At 46.2% G+C, this 22,307-nt stretch overlaps 1 protein-coding gene across 1 annotated transcript in view; it reads left to right on the plus strand.

Annotated features, from left to right (window-relative positions):
• The first annotated feature begins 10,312 nt into the window (after positions 1-10,312).
• The window catches only part of ADAMTS16 (ADAM metallopeptidase with thrombospondin type 1 motif 16), an 806,542-nt gene continuing 794,547 nt past the window's right edge, over positions 10,313-22,307 (plus strand). The window contains 2 exon segments of the mRNA XM_029589991.1: positions 10,313-10,564; positions 12,128-12,206. Coding sequence (XP_029445851.1) covers positions 10,529-10,564; positions 12,128-12,206 — 115 coding nt within the window. The 5' untranslated portion in view covers positions 10,313-10,528.

The following is a 22,307-nucleotide window of genomic DNA, read 5'->3' on the forward strand; positions in this document are numbered from 1 at the left end:
AGCTTCCAATTTAGATGAGTTAATCCTCAATTTATGGACGTAAAGTCAATCTGCTACTTGATCCAAGCAGTTATTAAACTCTGCTAACAAAGTAGGAACAAAGCTGTATGACAAAAGCTGTATGAGTCTTCTTACTTGTCAATATACTGCACTGAGCTATTCACAGCAGTTCTTCAAACATTGTTACTTATATACTTATACTTTCGTTTCAATGGTGTTCAATCCAATAGCATGGCAATCATTGAAATAATCTTTCTTCTTAAACAACAGAACCAAATGATTTTCATCCCCAACAAGGGTGAGAAATCCAGACATCCTGGCTGGTAACAAGAGTTTTACTAAGATTGCAGTTTTAATTAAATATTTGATGACTCTAAACGTATATACTTCTCTTAGATTCAACAGCTTTTTTTATGTTTAATATTGGCATAATAAGAAAAAATATCCCCCTGAGGAAGCCGACAGCAGGGAAACAATCGGGCCCTTGTCAACAAGTAAGAAGAATCATGGTGCTGTTTTTATTAAATGGATATTTTCTATAAACTTTCATTAACACTGTTGAATTTCATAGAAAATGATTTTGAATTAAATATAAATACTTTTTTGTTTTTTTATTATAAGTACTGTTTATATATGAGTAAATTAAAAATTTATTTTATGTACATTTGGATATACAATATTGTTCCTTTTTGTGTTTTGTTATATATTTAATTTTTAGGAACATTAAAAATCTTTTTATCTGCCATTTTTCATTACATATATATATAGAGAGAGAGAGAAAGAGAGAGAGACATAGATCATATGGTAATTTGCATAAACTATATAGAGTTGAATAAATTTAGTTTCATAATAAAGCAAAATTTAAATGGTAACGTTTTTTTAAAAGAGTAGTGAAAAAAGTGTGGTTAAGTATATTTGTTTACTTATTCAACAATATTTAAATATTTCTGAATCTGTAATTCTCACTGGATTGACTTTCCCCTACATTACTTAGGATGTGGATGGTTTTATCTGTTAGATTTAATTCATGCTAAACATAAAAAAATTCAAATTAAATACTATTTCTATTTGTAAATGCATTCTGTTAGTTCTTTCTGTTCAGATATCTTCTTAATTTTTTTTTATTAAAGCTTAAAAGTAAACGCCTGTATTAAATGATTCAAATGTTTTCCAAAACAAAATGTATTTGAAAAAATTCAAAGGGTTTTTTTTCCCTCCACTAACCTACATTTGTTTCATTTATTTTATTTTGCTACATTTATTTTGCCTACCTGCCTTATCAAGTAGAAAATATAACGTTATCTGTAGCAAGGGCAATCAGGCTGCTTTTTTTTTTGGCCCTTGAGGTCGAAGCGAAACTTCAGGTTCATAATGCAATGAATAAATACTTTCGCGCTTGTTTGGGGCGAGCACATGAAAGGGTTAAAGCGAGGCGGCACCTTTCCTTGGTAGCCTCGTTCCTTTGCTCCCACCCGCGCGCCCCCGTGCCTGGTTCCGCCCATCTGGCAGAGCGGTGCTGCGGTTGGCTGGGGTGCAATGTCAATCATCAGATGCCGGCAGGCCGGGATCGGAAAGCGAATGCATGGGAACCTGTTGAGCTCAGAGGCAGCAATGGGAGTTCAGCACTAGCCAACCTGCTCTAGCAAGTGCTACCAGTACTACCCACCAGAGCTCTTCGTTTGAAGTTACAAATAATAATAATAATAAGTTGTTCACCCTCGTTCTTTCTACTATTGTGCCTTTTCGAGCTGGAGTTTTTCTTTTTGCGTTGCACAAGAAGAAATAATAATCTGTGTAACGTGGAAAGAGGTAAAGCTTGCACATTCTTGGGGAGTGATAATCAGAAGCACTGGCCATCAGATACTGGCGCTCACCTTTGTATTTGTCTGTATATACTTTTGGAACTGGGCGATATGGCAAAAAAGAAACCAACAGTATAAAAAATCTGAATGTCCTATTTGGATTATTAAGTGGCAGCTCTCACTTGGAAGTTTGAAAGTGGCCACTTTTTTTTTCTTTTTTGTAATAAGGCATTTAAAAAATGCATTTAACAGGGACTTTTATACCGTGTTGGCTGTCGTTAGCATTTGAAGTATATTTCCAGGTAAGTATGTGGATGACTTTGGCGGAGTTTGTTTAATTTCTGTAATTCTGCTAGTTTCTCTCGCTGAGTGTTTGCAAATGTTTTGCAGAATGCACCTGTATGTGCTGGTGAAACCTCCCCTCATCTCGCATTGCGCTCTGATTTGTTGGATTTCACAGAAAACAGTGGTAAGTGCAGATAAAGCAGAGAACCTGATCTCTAATCCTCATCGCTTTACGTAGAAAAGCAATGATGAGAGTAATTGGGATGAAAATATTTAGACCCAAATATTATATTTTGTGTGCATGTAATATACATATAGCTTTCTTTTTTTTTTTTTTAATACTTCACAAATCTGAGCTCGTAATGAGGGTAGGGTGTTCAAAAGAGAGTTAAGGGAGAGCTTTCTTACTTTAGATGGTTTCAGTCCTTAAAATTGTGAATAAGTATTATATTTTCTTTTCAAAGTGGGCTAAAATAATCTAAAACTGCAAGAAAAAATGACTTACTTCATTCCAGTCATATTTCACACTATAAATAAAGCGTAACCATTTTTCTGTTGTAGATGTTTCAGACTAGACGGATGAATGAGAGGTTTAGATCTCTCACGGGTGCTTAACTCTGGCACGCCGTAGCTCACGGACGACCGCCCCTCCCACCCTTGACCACACGACAACAGAGTAGGTAAACCAAGATAACTTTTATTAAGTGGAAGAAACGGCCACAGCCAAAATTAACATTATAACATTATTACTTTATATTGCAGCAGCTTAAACACAATTGGCATTAGCTAAATGCCACGCCCTCACCGGTACCTTCCTTGTTCTTCCCACCCCAATGCTTTTTTGGAGACGGCAGCCCTCCATCCTTCCGCTCCGTGAAGGTGGTATACCATTGGCACCCCGCTCTGTGAATGCCAATCCCGCCTTCCGCTCCGTGAAGGGGAACACCCGCCACTGGCATCCCGCTCCGTGAACGCCTCCGTGGCTACTGCCGCTCCGTGCAGTATTCTGCCGCCTCCTCCCACCCCTGGCCTTGCGGGCCGCGGTTATTGCTTTTGCCAGGCCTTCATTGGGCCACCCCCAGACTGGCCATTATCTCGGTCTCCGCCATGCTTAGTTATATCCATGCCCCCGCTTTCCCCCTATGCAAAGTCCTTGGTGCTGTGCTCCTCCCCTTCCCCCTCCCCCAACACCAAAAACTTCCCCCCTAAGCAGCGACACATCCCCTTATGCTCCGGTGAGGGCACCCGCCAACGTAAGAAACAGTAAAACCTTATTTGGTTCCTACCCCCACTAATTAACTAAAGCTGCTGTGGCCGTTTGCAGGGCGAGGATGAAGATATCTACCCCAACGTCTGATAAGTGAACCCCATCTGGCCTATACATGCCTGAACATGAGAGCGAAATATCATCATGCTTGATGACATATCCCCCTATAGCTCTCAACCACGTCCCCACTTCTTTGTTCAATTTGCGCCTGCTTTTTTCGATGGCTTTATGCGACCTCGCATCCCTCCATACCAATCGGGGGATAATGTGGGACCACACCAATACCACGGCTGGCCATATAGCCTTAATTGCAGTCAAGTCCTTCTTGATCGTGATTATTAAGTCAATGTTTTTGACTGCGACCAAATCGTTACCACCCAAATGACAGATGATAACATCAGGCTGTGGTAGTTGCCTGGCGTATTGGAGGATGCAAGGCATTAGTTGGACCCACCTCATCCCTCGGTTGCCGAGCCAGAATATGCTGGCCTTGCTACGAGGTATGCCCATCTGCTCGCTGGAGGTCTTTTTCTTGGTTCTAATGTGCGCCCAATAAATGTACGGGTGCCCCATGATCCATATCACTTTCGCGCTCCCAGCTGACGAATCTATGATAGACAAAATAAAACGGTTATGTGTAACAGGACGGTAAATATATGCTTTTTATGTTTCCCAGTGAAACTGTTCATTGGGCTGTCTGGTTATTGGGCCGTATGTATGTTTTGAATTTACCGGATTTCCACCGCCCTAGCGCCTTAATTTGATCTTCGCTGAAACCGCTGCTGCTTGCGAAGGATGCTGCGCCTATTCGGAATGAATGTGTGTGATAATCTCCCGCGTCTTCCCCTATTTTTCCCAATCCTTTGCGTAGTATACTGATAAACTGGTAACGCGATAGCGCGTTGCCATCTTTGTGTTTCAGTAAGGGCCCCCCCCCCCAGCGGGCGTACTTTGAGGTATTCTGTTGTGGCCCTTACGGGGCATATCTCCGCCGTATGAGCAGGGTATAATGTAATCCAGCGACCTACTGCCCGTTGATCATTTTTTGCTCGCCTGAGAAAGATCTGTACTGTCTCCGTAACCAGCCTAATGTTTTCTATCAGGAGACCCCCATCCGATGCCCTGGTGGTCACCTTTGCCCTCGGGATAAGCTCGCTGTTTCTAAATGCACCAAAGAACATTAGTGAAAAGGCCACGGTCCATAGCTTTACCTCATAATTGTCCCAAACTAGGCTGGGGAGCTCCTTTACCAGTGCTTGTAGCAGCATCGGTGTGATAGGCTTTCTGGCGTCCCTTCTAACTGGTTCTTGTCTCCGCCAACCCTCTAATATCTTTTTTATGAGAAAGGAGTTGCTAATGGTGCCTATACCCCATAGTTTGGAGACGAAAACAATAGCAGCTACGTGTTGCCCTGCCTGTGCTCTTGATACCCCCGAGTTCTTGAGGTAGAGCAAGAACTCTGTTACATTTCTCTCTGTCATTACATTTCTCTCTGTCATTGTCCCCTGAACTTGCGTGTTTTTTGTTTGGCAAAATTTTTGGAACAAGCTCCAGCTGCGTGCATATGCTCTCCCCGTACTCTCTGCCAGAGCCGATCTCAATATGGAGGTGATTCCGGGCACCCTAATTCCCAAATCCGAGGAGGGATGCGATAAGGTTGATGCTCTGCTTCCGGGGCCAGGAATCTGAAACGAGACCACTGACAACGAGACAATGCATCAGCGATGCCGTTGGCTTCCCCCGGAACGTACTTAGCCTTAAAGACCAGGTTAATGCACAGGCAGAGCAGTACTAAATCCTGCAATAGCCTAATGACCCTAGGGGAGTGAGCGGTGAGAGAATTTATCGCCTGTACAACCGCCATGTTGTCTGACCAAAAAACCACTCTTCTATTGTGGAAACATGCTTTCCACATGTGTATTGCTGAACAATGGGGAACAATTCGAGAAAAGTGATGTTTCTGAGTAAACCCATGGCTTCCCACTGTACTGGCCATCGTTCCACGCACCATTTCCCAGCCAGATAGGCCCCAAATCCAGCGCTCCCCGCTGCGTCGGTGTAGAGCTGCAGCTCCCTATTGGTCATGATTGGGTCCCTCCAAACTGTCCGTCCATTATATTCCCCTAGGAATGTCTTCCATACTATGAGGTCCTCCCTGAGCTCCTTGGTGATTCTAATGAAATGATGGCTCTTGCGAATACCTGCTGTGGCTTTGGACAATCTTCTAATGAAGGGGCAACCCATGGGCATGATCTTGCAAGCGAAATTGAGGTGACCAATGAGTGACTGCATTTGTTTTAGCGTGATTTTGCGTGATTGTTCGGTAGTAGATATGTTGGCGCGTAACGCTTCTAGTTTTGCAGGCGGTAGGCGTGTGACCATTTGCAGAGTATCAATTTCGATACTGAGAAATGACAATTTTTGTGACGGTCCTTCTGATTTGTGCTTAGCTAGCGGAATACCTAATTCGTCAGCTTTCCGGGTGAATGCTTCGAGGGCTTGCGCACAAGCCTGTGTGTCCCTATGGCCGGTAAACAGAAAATCATCCAAATAGTGTATGATTTTCCCTTTCCCGATGTCCTGCTCTACAGCCCATTGCACAAATGTGCTAAACCTCTCAAAGTAGGCGCAAGATATAGAGCAGCACATCGGGAGGCATTTATCGAAGTAATATTTACCTCGGAATTGAAACCCCAACAGATGGAAGCAGCTTGGATGTATTGGAAGCAAGCGGAAGGCTGATTCAATGTCGGCTTTTGCCAACCATGCCCCTTGCCCCCAATGCCTCACCATGTCTAATGCCTGGTCGAATGAGGCGTAGGCGACCGAGCATGCTTCGGGGTCCAAGTAATCATTCACTGACCCACCCTCTGGGAAGGATAAATGGTGAATCATTCGGAATTCCCCTGGCTCTTTTTTGGGAACCACCCCAAGAGGGGAAATCCTAAAATGAGGTAGAGGTTTGTCATTGAATGGGCCTTCCACCCTACCCATGTCGCTTTCTTTTTTGATCTTTAGTGCAATGACCTCTTCATTATTCCTCACAGATAACAGATTCTTAGCCTCTGTGGCGGTTTCTGGCCCCATGAAAGGTATGTGAAAACCTTGGGAAAACCCTTCGTATAGCCATCTGGCCTCCTTGGGCTGATAACCCTTTAAACAGACCTGCAAGCTATGTATATTAATGGGGGTAGGTGCTCTAATGAATTTATTGGTGCTCTGTGTGGGGGATGGTTCCTCCCCTTGTGCATTTTGTTTGAGGGTGGCCTGCACTGCATCCCATGCAGGCGTGTCTGAATTTGCAGGCAGCAGCGAATCTGCAAAAACCAGAGTTGAACAGCCTACAGATGGGAGTCCCCCCGCCCCTAAATCTAGTGGCTTGACCCCACCTTTGCCCTTGACGAAAGGGCTGACCTTGCCGAAATGGAAATCTTCCCGTAAAAGTGTGTTGGCGAGGAGTTAACCATGTACTCGGCTGGTATGCATTACCAGCGAAGCCCGGGACAACCTCCTGCACCGGTCGGTTCGGTGTGATTTTTGAGAGCCAGAGGTCAATATCCTTGCGATCCCAGTCTAAACATGAGTTCACAGCCATATTCCTTCTGAACTGCTCATCATACTCTAACCAAGCCGAACCGCCATACGTGCGATAAGCACCACAAATGACGTCCTGGTAAGCGAATAAGGAGTAACACTTTTCAGGAAATTTTTGACCTATGATGGATGATAGAATTCTGAATTCTGCTGACCAATTAGCTAGCATCTTAGCGATGAAGGGTTTCTCCCTAGCTGATAGTTTGCACGCTTCGTGGCATTTGGGATCGGAACCCTCCCCTTCTTTCCTGAGCAGCTCGAATATATCAACATATTCGCTGCGCCATATTTTCTCTTTTAACGCTTCTGACACATGCGCGGTTAGTGAGCCCACGGTACATGTGTTTTGTGCAGCTTTATTGATGTTCATGGCTGGGCTACCGGTGGTGTTGTGCCCATTGGTCCCTAGCTGACCTACCGTTGTTCCAACAGCTGCAGCTGTGGCTGGGGTTGGCGTTCCAACAGCTGTAGCTGTGGCTGGGGTTGGTGTCACAGGTAAAATATCCCCCATGTGTGGTCCTGACCGCCCTGTTTCCTGTAGTGGGATTGTGTTAGTATTACCCTGCCCATGCCAGTTATCGAAAATAGCTTTCATAGCAGCGAAAATGTCAGTAGGAGCGCCTTGTGGCCCCAGCCACACTTCGCTGCCATTCCTTAGTGGTGGGTAACTGGGCTGTGTTGGGGGTACCTGCGCATTAGCCTGACCCAGGTTTAAATCAGGGTACTCACAGTTCTGTCCTTCTTGCGGTTGCCCGTGTTGTCCATTAGCTGTCTGTTGACGTGCTGGTGGCTGGGTGTTGCCAGCTGAACTGTTGGAGCTGCCCGTTGCACCTTGCTGTGGACCGATGGGCACTGAGCCAGGGGACGGGCTATTGGTATGCGTTAAGGCATCCAGCATTGCCTTCACCCTGTCTGTGCCATGGATAGCAGCCGCTGACAAGGTTTGGTCCATGAGCTGACGTAGCTGTCTTTCGGTTACATTGCCGAAGTTCTCTTGTGGCGGTGCTGCAGGGGTCGGTGCTGCAGAGGTCGGTGCTGCCGGGGTCATGCCCCGTGGAGGGGGCTGCTCCGGTACATAGCAGCCCAAATGGCTGATGCTACGTGGTTGTCGTCTACTTGCGGATTTCCTCTTCTTATTCCTCTGTGTCTTGGTCTTACGTTTGTCGACTTCTGGCGTTGCCGCAAAGTTTTCCTGCAATTTGCTTGGCTTCCGACGTGCTCGCTTGGCTGGAGCTTGAGCCTGGTCCGGCATAAGTGTGGACGGGCCGGAAGCCCAATCAAACTGAGTGGTAGCCATGCTGTGTAGACATATGAAATGGTTAGATTGCGCACAGTGGGGGGGGGGGAGGGGGCATATACATAGGTAGCCAGACGTATCGTAGCTGGTGGTGAATGTGTGCACACCTGCTAAGAGGGGGGGGGGGGGCGGCAGGGGGGGCAGCCGGGGTCCGGGGGTGGGGGGGCGGGAGTGCAGGAGCCTGACGGGGGGCCTGGAGCTGAACCACCGGGAACGGCGGGGCAGGGCTGGCGGGAGGCAGGAGCCTGGGGGGGGGGGGCTGGGTCTGTGTCACAGGAGGGGCGGGGGGCGCATTAGGGCCCGCGCTAGCGGCAGGTTCAATGCCCACCTGCTAAGGCTGGGAAGCGGGGGGGGGGGGGGCAGAGGGAGCCGGGGTGGGGGGGGGAACAGGGGGGGCCGGTGTCCAGGGGGGGGGGGACGGGGGGGCAGGAGCCTTCTGTGGAGAAAGCATGTGGGGGGAACCTGTTTTCACCAGGCAATCAGATAAAGAAACAGTGCAAATCCCTTAGCGTCACCCCCCCCCCTCCCCTCCCCTCCCTTGTCTGTGCCCTATATCTCTGGCAAATTGCCTTGGCAACTAATTATTAAACAATATAACTTACACACACAGCCCACTCCTCTTCCCAATAAAATACATTTGCATGGCCAGGCGGGGGCCACTAGGGAGCCGGGCCGCAGGCGAGCCGGGGGGGGGCTGCGGGCGCATCGGGGCAGCCACGGATCCTTGCTGGGAACCAAAGGAGCAGCGCTGCCGGGGGGGCGGGTCATGTGGGCGGGGAGCCTCGGAACGGAGCCGCCCCTTGCTGGGACCGGATTGCCACGTGGGCGGCGCAGCAGGGGAACGGCAGCACTGCCGGGTGCGGGGCTGATCAGGGATCTCGGCACGAGGGGGGGGGCTTGCGAGCGAACATGTGCTCCCGGGGGGGGGGCCGGGGCCGGGGCGCGGCGAAATCGGCCTTGCTGGGACGAACGGAGCAGCGATGCCGGGGGGGCGGGGCATGTGGGCGGGGGGCCCCGAACGGAGCCGCCCATGATCCGCCCCATGCTGGGGCCAGCTTGCCAGGGGGGCGGCAGTGCTGCCGAGGTGCGGGGCTGATCGGGGATCTCGCCGCGGGGGGGGGGGGGGGGCGCGTGGGAAACATGTGCTGGGGTCTCGGCGCGAGGGGGGGGCAGCAAGCGAACATGTGCTGCCGGGGGGGGGGGGGGCTGGGACGCGGCGAAATCGGCGGAGGATGGGCGGAGGAGGACGGCGGGGGGGGGGGGGGGCCGCGTGGCTCGCGGGCCGCGTGGCATGGAGGACGCCTGGGGGGGTTCAGCTCCCGATACGGGGGAGGCTAGTGGGCCTCATGGCTCGGGCCGCGCCGCGCTGGGTTTTGTGGGAGGGCGGGTTGCTCCTACATGTGGGGGCAGGGCGGCGTCAGCAAGGCAATAAGGGCTGCAGCGGAGGAGCCAGATCGCGCGGGTTTGCCTGCTGGGGGGGGGGGGGGGGGGGCTAAGGAGCCTGATGCGAGCGGATGAATGCGGGGTCCACATGGTTCGGCGCCGGTCGGCTCCCGGGGGGAAAAAGGTAAGGCTGAGGGGCGGGGCAGAGCTGGGCCGGGGAGCAGGAAGTCAGCGTGCCTGGTGTTTCCCGTGGCCTGGGCGTTCGGGGGACAGGTTGCGGCAGGGGAGACAGAGGGGGGGGGGCCGGGGCCGCCTGGCACGGGGGCCGCGTGGCTCCAGGGGGGGCAGGGGTCCGCCGTGAAATTACATCTGTGGATGCTGGCGCGGGGGGGAGGCGCGGGGAGGCCGGGGCCGCATGGCACGGGGGCCGCGTGGCTCCAGGGGGGGGCAGGGGTCCGCCATGAAATTACATCTGTGGATGCTGGCGAGGAGGGAGAGGGAATAAAGGGGGGGGGGCAGCAGCCACATGGCTCGGGAATGTGGGGTGGGGGGGGGGGGCTAGATAAGCGGCGAGGCCAGGCTGGGCGGGGGGGGGGGGGGGGTAGAAAGGGGGAATGCAGGGGAGGAAAAACCATGGAAAAACAAAGTAGAACAAAGTAGAGAGGAGGGTGGTAGCAGGGCGAATCGACTGCAAAAATCATGCGGGGCTTACCTGGTCTCTCTGGTAGCGAAGTTTTCAGCAATGGAAAACTGCTTGGAAGCTGCCATCTGAGGACCCTCCGTCTCTGTTTCGCCTGTGCTGGATTCGCTGTAGTCAGTTCTGCTGCAGCTCCCCCGCAATGGAGTCGGCTTTGAATCGGAGAAGAATTCTTCTCTCTGCCTTCCTGTACAGTGATCACCATGTGGAGCTCTGATTCCTCTTCGCTGAGGCTGGAGGTTAGTTGCTCTTCGTTGCTCTCGATTCCAGGCTGCAAATTGTTCCTTTTTGTGTTTTGTTATATATTTAATTTTTAGGAACATTTAAAAATCTTTTTATCTGCCATTTTTCATTACATATATATATAGAGAGAGAGAGAAAGAGAGAGAGACATAGATCATATGGTAATTTTACATAAACTATATAGAGTTGAATAAATTTAGTTTCATAATAAAGCAAAATTTAAATGTTAACGTTTTTTAAAAGAGTAGGGAAAAAAGTGTGGTTAAGTATATTTGTTTACTTATTCAACAATATTTAAATATTTCTGAATCTGTAATTCTCACTGGATTGACTTTCCCCTACATTACTTAGGATGTGGATGGTTTTATCTGTTAGATTTAATTCATGCTAAACATAAAAAAATTCAAATTGAATACTATTTCTATTTGTAAATGCATTCTGTTAGCTCTTTCTGTTCAGATATCTTCTTAATTTTTTTTTATTAAAGCTTAAAAGTAAACGCCTGTATTAAATGATTCAAATGTTTTCCAAAACAAAATGTATTTGAAAAAATTCAAAGGGTTTTTTTTCCCTCCACTAACCTACATTTGTTTCATTTATTTTATTTTGCTACATTTATTTCGCCTACCTGCCTTATCAAGTAGAAAACATAACGTTATCTGTAGCAAGGGCAATCAGGCTGCTTTTTTTTTTTTTTTTTTTGGCCCTTGAGGTCGAAGCGAAACTTCAGGTTCATAATGCAATGAATAAATACTTTCGCGCTTGTTTGGGGCGAGCACATGAAAGGGTTAAAGCGAGGCGGCACCTTTCCTTGGTAGCCTCGTTCCTTTGCTCCCACCCGCGCGCCCCCGTGCCTGGTTCCGCCCATCTGGCAGAGCGGTGCTGCGGTTGGCTGGGGTGCAATGTCAATCATCAGATGCCGGCAGGCCGGGATCGGAAAGCGAATGCATGGGAACCTGTTGAGCTCAGAGGCAGCCATGGGAGTTCAGCACTAGCCAACCTGCTCTAGCAAGTGCTACCAGTACTACCCACCAGAGCTCTTCGTTTGAAGTTACAAATAATAATAATAATAAGTTGTTCACCCTCGTTCTTTCTACTATTGTGCCTTTTTGAGCTGGAGTTTTTCTTTTTGCGTTGCACAAGAAAAAATAATAATCTGTGTAACGTGGAAAGAGGTAAAGCTTGCGCATTCTTGGGGAGTGATAATCAGAAGCACTGGCCATCAGATACTGGCGCTCACCTTTGTATTTGTCTGTATATACTTTTGGAACTGGGCGATATGGCAAAAAAGAAACCAACAGTATAAAAAATCTGAATGTCCTATTTGGATTATTAAGTGGCAGCCCTCACTTGGAAGTTTGAAAGTGGCCACTTGTTTTTTCTTTTTTTGTAATAAGGCATTTAAAAAATGCATTTAACAGGGACTTTTATACCGTGTTGGCTGTCGTTAGCATTTGAAGTGTATTTCCAGGTAAGTTTGTGGATGACTTTGGCGGAGTTTGTTTAATTTCTGTAATTCTGCTAGTTTCTCTCGCTGAGTGTTTGCAAATGTTTTGCAGAATGCACCTGTATGTGCTGGTGAAACCTCCCCTCATCTCGCATTGCGCTCTGATTTGTTGGATTTCACAGAAAACAGTGGTAAGTGCAGATAAAGCAGAGAACCTGATCTCTAATCCTCATCGCTTTACGTAGAAAAGCAATGATGAGAGTAATTGGGATGAAAATATTTAGACCCAAATATTATATTTTGTGTGCATGTAATATACATATAGCTTTCTTTTTTTTTTTTTTTTTTAATACTTCACAAATCTGAGCTCGTAATGAGGGTAGGGTGTTCAAAAGAGAGTTAAGGGAGAGCTTTCTTACTTTAGATGGTTTCAGTCCTTAAAATTGTGAATAAGTATTATATTTTCTTTTCAAAGTGGGCTAAAATAATCTAAGACTGCAAGAAAAAATGACTTACTTCATTCCAGTCATATTTCACACTATAAATAAAGCGTAACCATTTTTCTGTTGTAGATGTTTCAGACTAGACGGATGAATGAGAGGTTTAGATCTCTCACGGGTGCTAAATTGCGAATGGCAACTTCGCCCTGGGTGTCCGTAACCCAGTTTGCCCTGGAAAGTAAATATGCGAGTATCCGCTCAGTGAGCTTTAGGGAAAGACGTGCGCCATGCCCGGAGGGGGGCGGGGGAGTTGGTGAATTTCAAGCATGTGAACGGTGGGATTAAGGTAACGCATAAACCCCCATTTAAATACTGGCTAGTCTGGATCAAGAATTTAGAGCCCTACTGCTTTAAACGGAGGCTGTTAAGGAGAATAGCGGAAAAGGGAGCGGGCATCCCCTGAGGATTTGTGTGCTGGGCCGGGAGAACGCTACTCTTCCTGGCATGGGTACCGCTGGGGGCTTTGGGTACGCCCTGTCGCCGGCTTCACAGCTTTACACACCCTGGCCCTGGGATTTTGAAATTAGTCCTAAAGGCAGGCAAAGCGCCGCTGAGGCATCTTCAGGTGGCAGGGGCTGGTTTTGCAGGGAAGTCAGAGGACTTTACTGTACTTTTTTCCTGACATAATATTCCTTGCGCCCTGCATGATCTGCAGGATCGCCGCCAGCACAACAGCACCAACCTGAGTTCCTTCCCCCTGCTCCGAATTCTCTGGTACGGGTAGTGCTGAGTGAGTCCCTGCAGTGAGCGGAGAGCCCGCTTGCTCGCTAGTTCCCTGCAGAATTCCACAAGACGCCTACCCCCTCCTTCCCAAGTCCTCCCTGTTGCATCCCGTGCTGTATCTTCTTTTTCCCTTTGACTGCGTTTGAGCGCGTTTAACTCGCACGGGTATATTCTAGCTGAGAGCAGTTTAATCACAGGATACAGCAGGGCAGGATAGAATTCAACAGTGTCCATTACTTTTCAGACTTAGAATATCTTTTATTCGTAATTTGCAGATGTATCATCAAGATATTTCCAAAAGTCACACAGTCCCCCGACAAGGACCCTGTTTCGTGATGATGATACATCTGAAAATTACGAATAAAAAGATATGTCTGAAAAGATATATGGACATTTGAGAAATTTTTCTTGCCCTACTGTTTCTTGTGTATAGACTTCCTGGTCAGGGCAGTCACCTCCCTTTGATTCTGAGAGCAGTTTAACACATAGTTTAACACATAGCGCGAGTTTAAATGTGGGACCCACTAGTGAGCAGGAGTGCCTTCCAGCGCATGCAGAACGGACTTAAAAGAGTTCCTTGCCTTGCTCTTTAGTGAGAGCCTTTGGCGCGATGCGGAATCCCGAGCAGCCTGGCCCAACACCAGAGGGCGCTAAAGGTAAACATTTCTAATGTGTCTGATTGGCAAAGTTAGTGCCTTCGAATTTTTCAGGAATATTTTAACTTCTGAATGATTTCATATTTTAACCACGTTATACTTGCTGCGGTTCTTTTTTTTTTTTTTTTTTTTTTCTAGTGTTAGCTTCCTAGCAGCATGATCAAGTTTGTTAGATACTCTACTGCTTTCACAGAATGTACTTGACCTTAAGGCTGGTTCTGTCCTCTCATTTCATGTTGTGGCGGGGATACTAGACAAGCAGACGACCAGTAATGGTATAACAGTTCTAGACAGGAGTTTTACTTGCCAAATAGAGCTTTCCAATATGTTAAGTATTAAAAAAGATATTCCTAACAGATGGAGATTTCTATAACATAGAAAACTATAGGAACTATATCATACTGGAATAGGAACCCAATCAAATACATCCATAATTTCCTGAATTATACTGCATTTACCAATTATCAGATACTTCCTTCCAAAGAAAGGGTTTCTCCTGCATTTCTCATTTTATTTGGGCCTTCTGTAAAGTGGAAAGACTGAGTTGCCAGTTTTACAGGCATTGTGCATGATAAGCAGGTTGATATGAGGGTAAATTCAAGATGACACTCACAGGTGCGGCACAGTGAGGAGAGGGGAAGCTGGTTTGGGAGATAAATTTCGATATCAGTTTAACTGAATGTGTCATCAGTAATTAACAACTAAATGTTGTTATGGGGTGGGGGTGACTTGGGGTGCTGACAACTTTTCTGAGAAAGTGTCTCAAGCCACCAGGGCTAGATTTAGGCATAAGGCAACATAGGCAGGTGCCCAGGGGGCCAAATTCTGAAATTGCCCCAATATTGGAACTCTCCCAACTGCTCTCCGATTTTCAGGGGAAAATCCCCCTACACTGAGTCCTCTGCCTATGGGTGCTGCAATTTTAAACCCAGCCCTGTCAGACACTGCATTATAGTGACATCTGTTAGTCATCTCAAAGACATAGTGCTAAATGTGGAGCAATTGAGTTTAGACTGGTTAGGTGGATGGACTAATCTTAAGCAGAATATCTGCTACTGCTGCCATAACCTCTGCATCCGGCCTCTAGTCTTTAGCTTGATGATGCACAGGGCTATAGCTGACTCTGAGCTAGAACAATTTGGGAGAAGAAAAGTTGCCATGTGTACTCTACCAGGTCATAAGGACAATGTAAGAGGATCTTTCTTACCTGTTTTTCAAAACATTCTGGGAATTTCATAATTTGAAACAGAGAAGAGTTTAAAAAACAGGAGTAATTTGTTTTTTTCTTAGGACCTGAAGCCAGCAGGTCATTCTAATAATACTGTATTGTCAGGTACTAGAATATTATTCATCATGTTTTTTAACGGCATGAATTGTGATAAGCGTTTCATGATTACACACTTCCCAAGAAAGAATGTGCATCCTCTGCACTAGTAAAGACATGTTGCACGTGCTCATTGCCTGGTGTTACATGTGCAGAATAATCACATATACAAACATTTTTTACATAGCTGTTTTTATTCCCCTACTAGTATTAGATTATTTTCTGTTGTTCTTATTGGCAACAGTACCATATCCCCAAAATATTCACTTCAGGAAACTTGTTCACTCTTAAAAATGCAAAGAAAAACAGAGTTATTTTGAAACTGTTCTTGCTTTCATCTAACTCTCTGGACTGAAAGCAGACGCAGGATTTATGTTGCTTGGACCAGTGGAGCAAGAAGAGATGTTCCTCTTCACCTGCAGGCTAAGGGTTTGATTTACGAAGGCTTTTATCCCATTCTGTGCCTGTGGGGAAAAAAAAAAGGTGTGGATTAAAAGAGTTTCATGCTAATTAGCAACTGGGCTGGGCAGAAACAGATCCCACCATAAAGGAGACCTGCTAGAATAAACTGGGCTCCACATCTTACTTTTATAAGGCTGTTTAAAACAAACAAAAAAAAAGGACAAAAACAACATTCATCTAAATTTGAAATGTGAATATAGGTACAGATTATATTTTCTTCATATCCGTAACTTCTTCCTGTCTCTCAGACTTGCCTAGCTGGGCCGTCAGTTCTCTAGCTGTTACTGGGCCTTGACACTCATAGCCATGAGACTGGAGGAGAAAGAAATGGCTGCTCAGGTAGAAGGTTGGAGCCTGGTTACCTTATGCAGGGTTGCAAGGTGACTGTCAAACCTCGAACAGGCTGATCTAGTCTTTCTTTTGCTCATTAAGGTGTAACCCTGCTTTTCTTATGTAAATCAGCAAAGCTAAAAACGTCCTAGTTTTGATCTGCAGTCTTGAGGTTTCAGATCCAGAAATTTTCATCTCTGGGACAATTTGCAACATTGCAACATGCTGTGGCTTATGAGCTCTGGGAGCCGCAAAATGAATGTGTCGAGTTGGTGGCACCGGTAAAAAGAATGAACATACATGACAGAACAAGAGTGCTTCTCTCTGGTGCCTGCAGCACTGCCACCAAGTGTTGGTCTCTATCAGTGCTGCTTCTCGATTTCAGTGTGTCATGGCTGAAGTTTAGAAGCTATGTCACAGGTAGTCTTTTTTTTTTTTCCCTTGGGCTGGGGATGGACAGAGCACAAGTGAAAGGTTTTAGTAAGAGAATGCAGAAAAGAGAAGGAAGATATGAGGGAGAGAGGGGGAAGACTATATGACTGTGGGTGGGCGGGAGATTGTGACTGGGAGGACAGCTCTAAAAAGTGTCAAAATGATTAGAAGTTCCAGGGAGGAGACGCTCAACTTGGAGAGGGTCTCAATACACCTTGGGTCTCTCTAGGTTTGACAAAGAGTCTCAGGGTTTAGAGACTTAACTCCAGATCTCCAGGAGAGTTCACCTGATCTCCTGTCCTGTGGTCATCTTATATTAAATGCCACTGCACAGCATCGTCAGCAGAGCGGGAGAGCAGAAAGCACTTCTCTCTTAGGCACTGATCTTCTTTCCCTTCCCCCTGCCATTTATTAGGGGTGTGCATTCGTTTTGAACGCATATGTAAAACGCAACGTAATTTTTTTTTTTAACTTAAAAAAGTGATGAGGCGAAAACGATCGGATTTCCAACTTATTCAACAAGCTGGCCAAAAGTTCCGGTTGTGTCCAACGAGGGTCCCGGAGCGAACGCGCGGGGAATCACGTGACGTCCGCGTCACTCTGACGTGACGCCGACGTCACGTGCTCCTCGCAAAGGAATACAGAAATGGCGTCCTGACTCCCCGCTCGACCACCAGGGAGTTTTGGTAAGTCTTGGGGGGGGATTAAGGAGGGTGAGGGGTTTAAATTTTTATTTAGGGAATCGGTGCACTTATGGACATAGACTCAACTTATAGAATTCTACATATGTCCATATTGACCGAAATTGACCCCCCCTTTCGACTTATGGACTTATGAACATAAACGTTTTGTCTGCACATCCCTACCATTTATTCCCCTCTCTCCAGTGGTAAGGGGAGCTCATGGGCAACTGGAGGAGATGGGAAGAGCAGCGCAGGGGAGAGAGCGCCTCCGTCTCCACTGCTGCACTTGCTTTTCTGCCAGTGCCCTACGATGCTATTGATAAATCTGATTCAGAGGAGAGGGACAGCACAGGAGGGAGCTGGAAGTGGAGAGAGCAAAGTTGGGATAGGCTGGAGAGGTGAAGGAGAAAGAGAGTGAAGGGGCAGAGGTGGAAGAGGTGGCAGAGATGGAATTGGAGGAGTAAGGAGCAAAGGGAGAGAAGCTGGAGGAATGATAGAATAAAAAGTAAATGGACCAGAGAGAGAGAGGAGGAAGAAAGGAGGATAAAGGAGCTGGGAAGGCGACAACAGAGAGCAAAGAGAAGGGAAGCGTGAGATAAAGGGGGAAGGAGAAGTAGATTGCAGGGAGGAGAAGCAGCAGCCTTGCCATACTGAGGGGAAGGAGCCCTATGCAGAGGAGGAAGGAGGAGGCACATCTGAGGGCGGTAAGAACTGGGGAGAAAAAAGGGAGATTGCAAGGCTGATGCAAGGATATTAGGCGTCCTAGGCAAAATTTACATCCTACACAAATAAAAATTATGCCTTTACAATAACAAGAACATTTAAAGTGCAATCTTCTGAGGTAAAAATATCACTTACACTTGTATATTATATTGACATGCAGTGTTGTAAAACTCTGCAAAAATGTAAAAAAGACCTTTGGAGTTGGTATTAAGTCCTTTTGTAATGTGGGTTGAGTATGGGCTTGGCCCTCGAAAAGTTACAAGTAAAATGAATTACAATTTCAATACAGAAAATCTCCCATTCCAAAACTGCAATAATTGCCAGCACTCAAACAGTAACAACCCTAATTATGAAAAGGCAACACTGCAATTATTACACCAGGCCCTAAAACGGCAGTCCACTTACTATTAGGGAAAGAGAAAAAGTAAAGCTACTATAGATCCCTATGCAGAACCTATACGTTAGCAGAATACATCAGCTCAGTCACACATGCAAAATACAAATAAACCCTAACCAAATGCAGAATAAAATTACCATAACGTGTAAATACAAATGTGCAGACAAAAACTGAATTGTAAACTGCAACAAGCCAGACCAACAATGAAAAAAAGAAGCATTACAATTGCTCATAAACATCAAACAATAAAATTGGGAAATATAAATCATCAATAGAAGTTAAACCATACTAATTCAAAGAATATTTCAAAATAGCTAACAAAAAGAATAACATCCAGTGATTTAAAACTTATATAAATTTTCCAAAGACCATTAAAATATTTCAAAACAGCAGACACAAACACCACCCAATACTTAAAACTTAAAAGGGATAACAAATCCCCTGCTGTCCATACCTGGGATCTTTTGATTTCCAGACGCCCTGAGATTGTCATGGATTAGCAGGGGAGAGGAGAGGTGTTGTTATTCACAATTTTTCTCTTCTCTCATACATACACATACGCTCAATTACATAGCATTCTCTCTCTCACAGACACAGACACAGACATGCTCTCTCACACACTGGAATACTGTCTCACACAGACACAAACATGCTTTCATAAACACAGAGACACAGACATACTCTCAGATACACACACAGAAATGTTTTCATAGACACACACACATACACATATTTGCTCTCTCACACACAGACATGTTCTATCACCCACACACATACAGAAATTCTGTCATAGACATACACACCGACATGCTCTATCACACACACACAGACACAGACATGCTGTAACACAGAGATATGCTTTAACACAAGACAGACACAGACATGCTCACAGACACAGAAACACAGACATGTTCTCATGCACACATAGACATAGATACACTTTCCCTCACTCATTTGCTACCAGGGGCAGATTGTGGGAAAATAGTGGCCCGGGGGACTTTTCTCCATACTGGCCCATGGGTACCAAATTACACATACGATTTGGTGAGTCACCAAATACAGAATAAAGGGACCATAAAAGATACACAAAAATGCACAGACAAACTGAACTGGAAATCACAACAAGTTAGACTGTATGTAATAGGGATGTGAATCGTGTCCTCGATCGTCTTAACGATCGATTTCGGCTGGGAGGGGGAGGGAATCGTATTGTTGCCGTTTGGGGGGGTAAAATATCGTGAAAAATCGTTAAAAAATCGAAAAATCGAAAAATCGAAAAACCGGCACATTAAAACCCCCTAAAACCCACCCTCGACCCTTTAAATTAAATCCCCCACCCTCCCGAACCCCCCCCCCAAATAACTTAAATAACCTGCGGGTCCAGCGGCGGTCCGGCAGCGGTCCGGAACGGGCTCCTGCTCCTGCATCTTGTCGTCTTCGGCCGGCGCCATTTTCCAAATGGCGCCGAAAAATGGCGGCGGCCATAGACGAAAAAGATTGGACGGCAGGAGGTCCTTCCGGACCCCCGCTGGACTTTTGGCAAGTCTCGTGGGGGTCAGGAGGCCCCCCACAAGCTGGCCAAAAGTTCCTGGAGGTCCAGCGGGGGTCAGGGAGCGATTTCCCGCCGCGAATCGTTTTCGTACGGAAAATGGCGCCGGCCATACGCGTATGGCCGGCGCCATTTTCCGTACGGAAAATGGCGCCGGCAGGAGATCGACTGCAGGAGGTCGTTCAGCGAGGCGCCGGAACCCTCGCTGAACGACCTCCTGCAGTCGATCTCCTGCCGGCGCCATTTTCCGTACGAAAACGATTCGCGGCGGGAAATCGCTCCCTGACCCCCGCTGGACCTCCAGGAACTTTTGGCCAGCTTGTGGGGGGCCTCCTGACCCCCACGAGACTTGCCAAAAGTCCAGCGGGGGTCCGGAAGGACCTCCTGCCGTCCAATCTTTTTCGTCTATGGCCGCCGCCATTTTTCGGCGCCATTTTGGAAAATGGCGCCGGCCGAAGACGACAAGATGCAGGAGCAGGAGCCCGTTCCGGACCGCTGCCGTTCCGGACCGCCGCTGGACCCGCAGGTTATTTAAGTTATTTGGGGGGGGTTCGGGAGGGTGGGGGATTTAATTTAAAGGGTCGGGGGTGGGTTTTAGGGGGTTTAGTGTGCCGGCTCACGATTCTAACGATTTATAACGATAAATCGTTAGAATCTGTATTGTATTGTGTTCCATAACGGTTTAAGACGATATTAAAATTATCGGACGATAATTTTAATCGTCCTAAAACGATTCACATCCCTAGTATGTAATGCAGCAATGGAAAAACAGAAAATACCATCATTCCTCATAAAACATCAAACAATAAAATCAAGAACTATAAAACATGACTCAATAGGAAAATCATACTAAAAATATATATTTCAAAACTGCTGATGAATAGAACCTCCAGTAATTTAACTCATATACAAATTTTTGAAAATTTCCCTAACACCAATAAAATATTTCAAAAACAGCAGACATCAAATAATGTTCAATAATTAAAACTAATAAGGATAGAAAAAAATCCCCGGTTCTCCATATCTGGGAATTTTTAATTCCAGTCATCTTGAGGTGGTCATGAATTAGTTGTTCTCTAGCACACATCACCCTCATATGCTCACTCATGCATACACACAATCTCCCTCTCTCACTGATGTGCTTGCTTGCTCTGACACAGATGCTTACTGACACACATGCTCTCACTCACGGCCTTATGCATGCTTTCACACACATGCTGACTCATTCACTCTCCCTCACACACATGCTCACTGACACACTCGCCCTGTCACACTCACACATGTTCAGTGGCATACAAACTCTGACTCATCTGTCTAGTCACGCTCAGACACATGCTCAGACTTATGCACACTCACACATGCTGTCATTCTCTCCCTTGCACACATGCTTACTGACACACTTGCACTCTTAATGCTCACACATGCTGACGTACATACCCTCACTGCCTCATACATTCAGTCATGCTCACTTATGTTTGCTTTTCTCCCCCTCTGTCTGTGAATAAGGAAAAAAACATTTTTACTTACATTGGAGGTCAGGGAAAATCCAGGCAGGGCCCAAGAGAGGAGAGTCTGAGTGCACTTTAGAGCAGTGGTTCTCAACCTTTTTTCTGTCAGGACACACCTGACAGATGGTTCTCATATGCGTGACACACTGAACACATGACCATCATAGGGCTAAATGTAAAAGTACAGTTTGCATCCACAGGAACTCCCCTGATCCACAATTATGGATGTAAAGCAGAATTATGACATTCCCCATACAACTCACCTTACAAAAAATATATTCTGGTTCTAGTGTCATCTCAGTAACAGCAACATAAACTAACTACCAGGCTCAGTAGCTCTACTTATGAAAAGGCAGCAGTTCATCACTAATGCATGACCTCTTGAGAAAATACAACAAATAAGACTGATACAGTAAAATACCTCACCTTGGTCACATACACAGAACCGACCTAACATACTCCCAGGATCTGCAGTAATGCACATAAACTAATCCGCACACAGTTACACTTGTATTATGGAATACACTTAAACAGTAACAACCCTACCTATGAAAAGGCAACACTACAAATATTTAATCAGGCCCCAAACACCAATACACCTCCTATTAGGAAAACAGAAGTAGCCAAGCAGCTATAGATCCCAACACAGAAATAATTGTATAACTATACTAATAAGCAGAATAAATGTTTCACAACAACTATGAACAGAATAATATCCAACAATTAAAAACTCATAAAAATTATTTAAAATTCTCCAAACACCAATAAAATATTTCAAAACAGCAGACACATCACATAATATTAAATAATTAAAATGGCAGTCAATCAAGAAAAATAAACTTAAAAAGCCACCTTTACTAACCCCCTCCAGCAGCTCTCCTACTCCTCTTCCATGCAGGCCAGTAGCACACACCAGAAGCAGTAGTGGCTGAAGCTCTGCACTCATGGTCCTCTTCCTTAGTGCCCACGACCAGTCTCTCTGTCTCTCACACACACACACACATA

This window comes from Rhinatrema bivittatum, chromosome 2, assembly GCF_901001135.1.
Source record: "Rhinatrema bivittatum chromosome 2, aRhiBiv1.1, whole genome shotgun sequence".
Lineage (NCBI taxonomy): Eukaryota > Metazoa > Chordata > Amphibia > Gymnophiona > Rhinatrematidae > Rhinatrema > Rhinatrema bivittatum.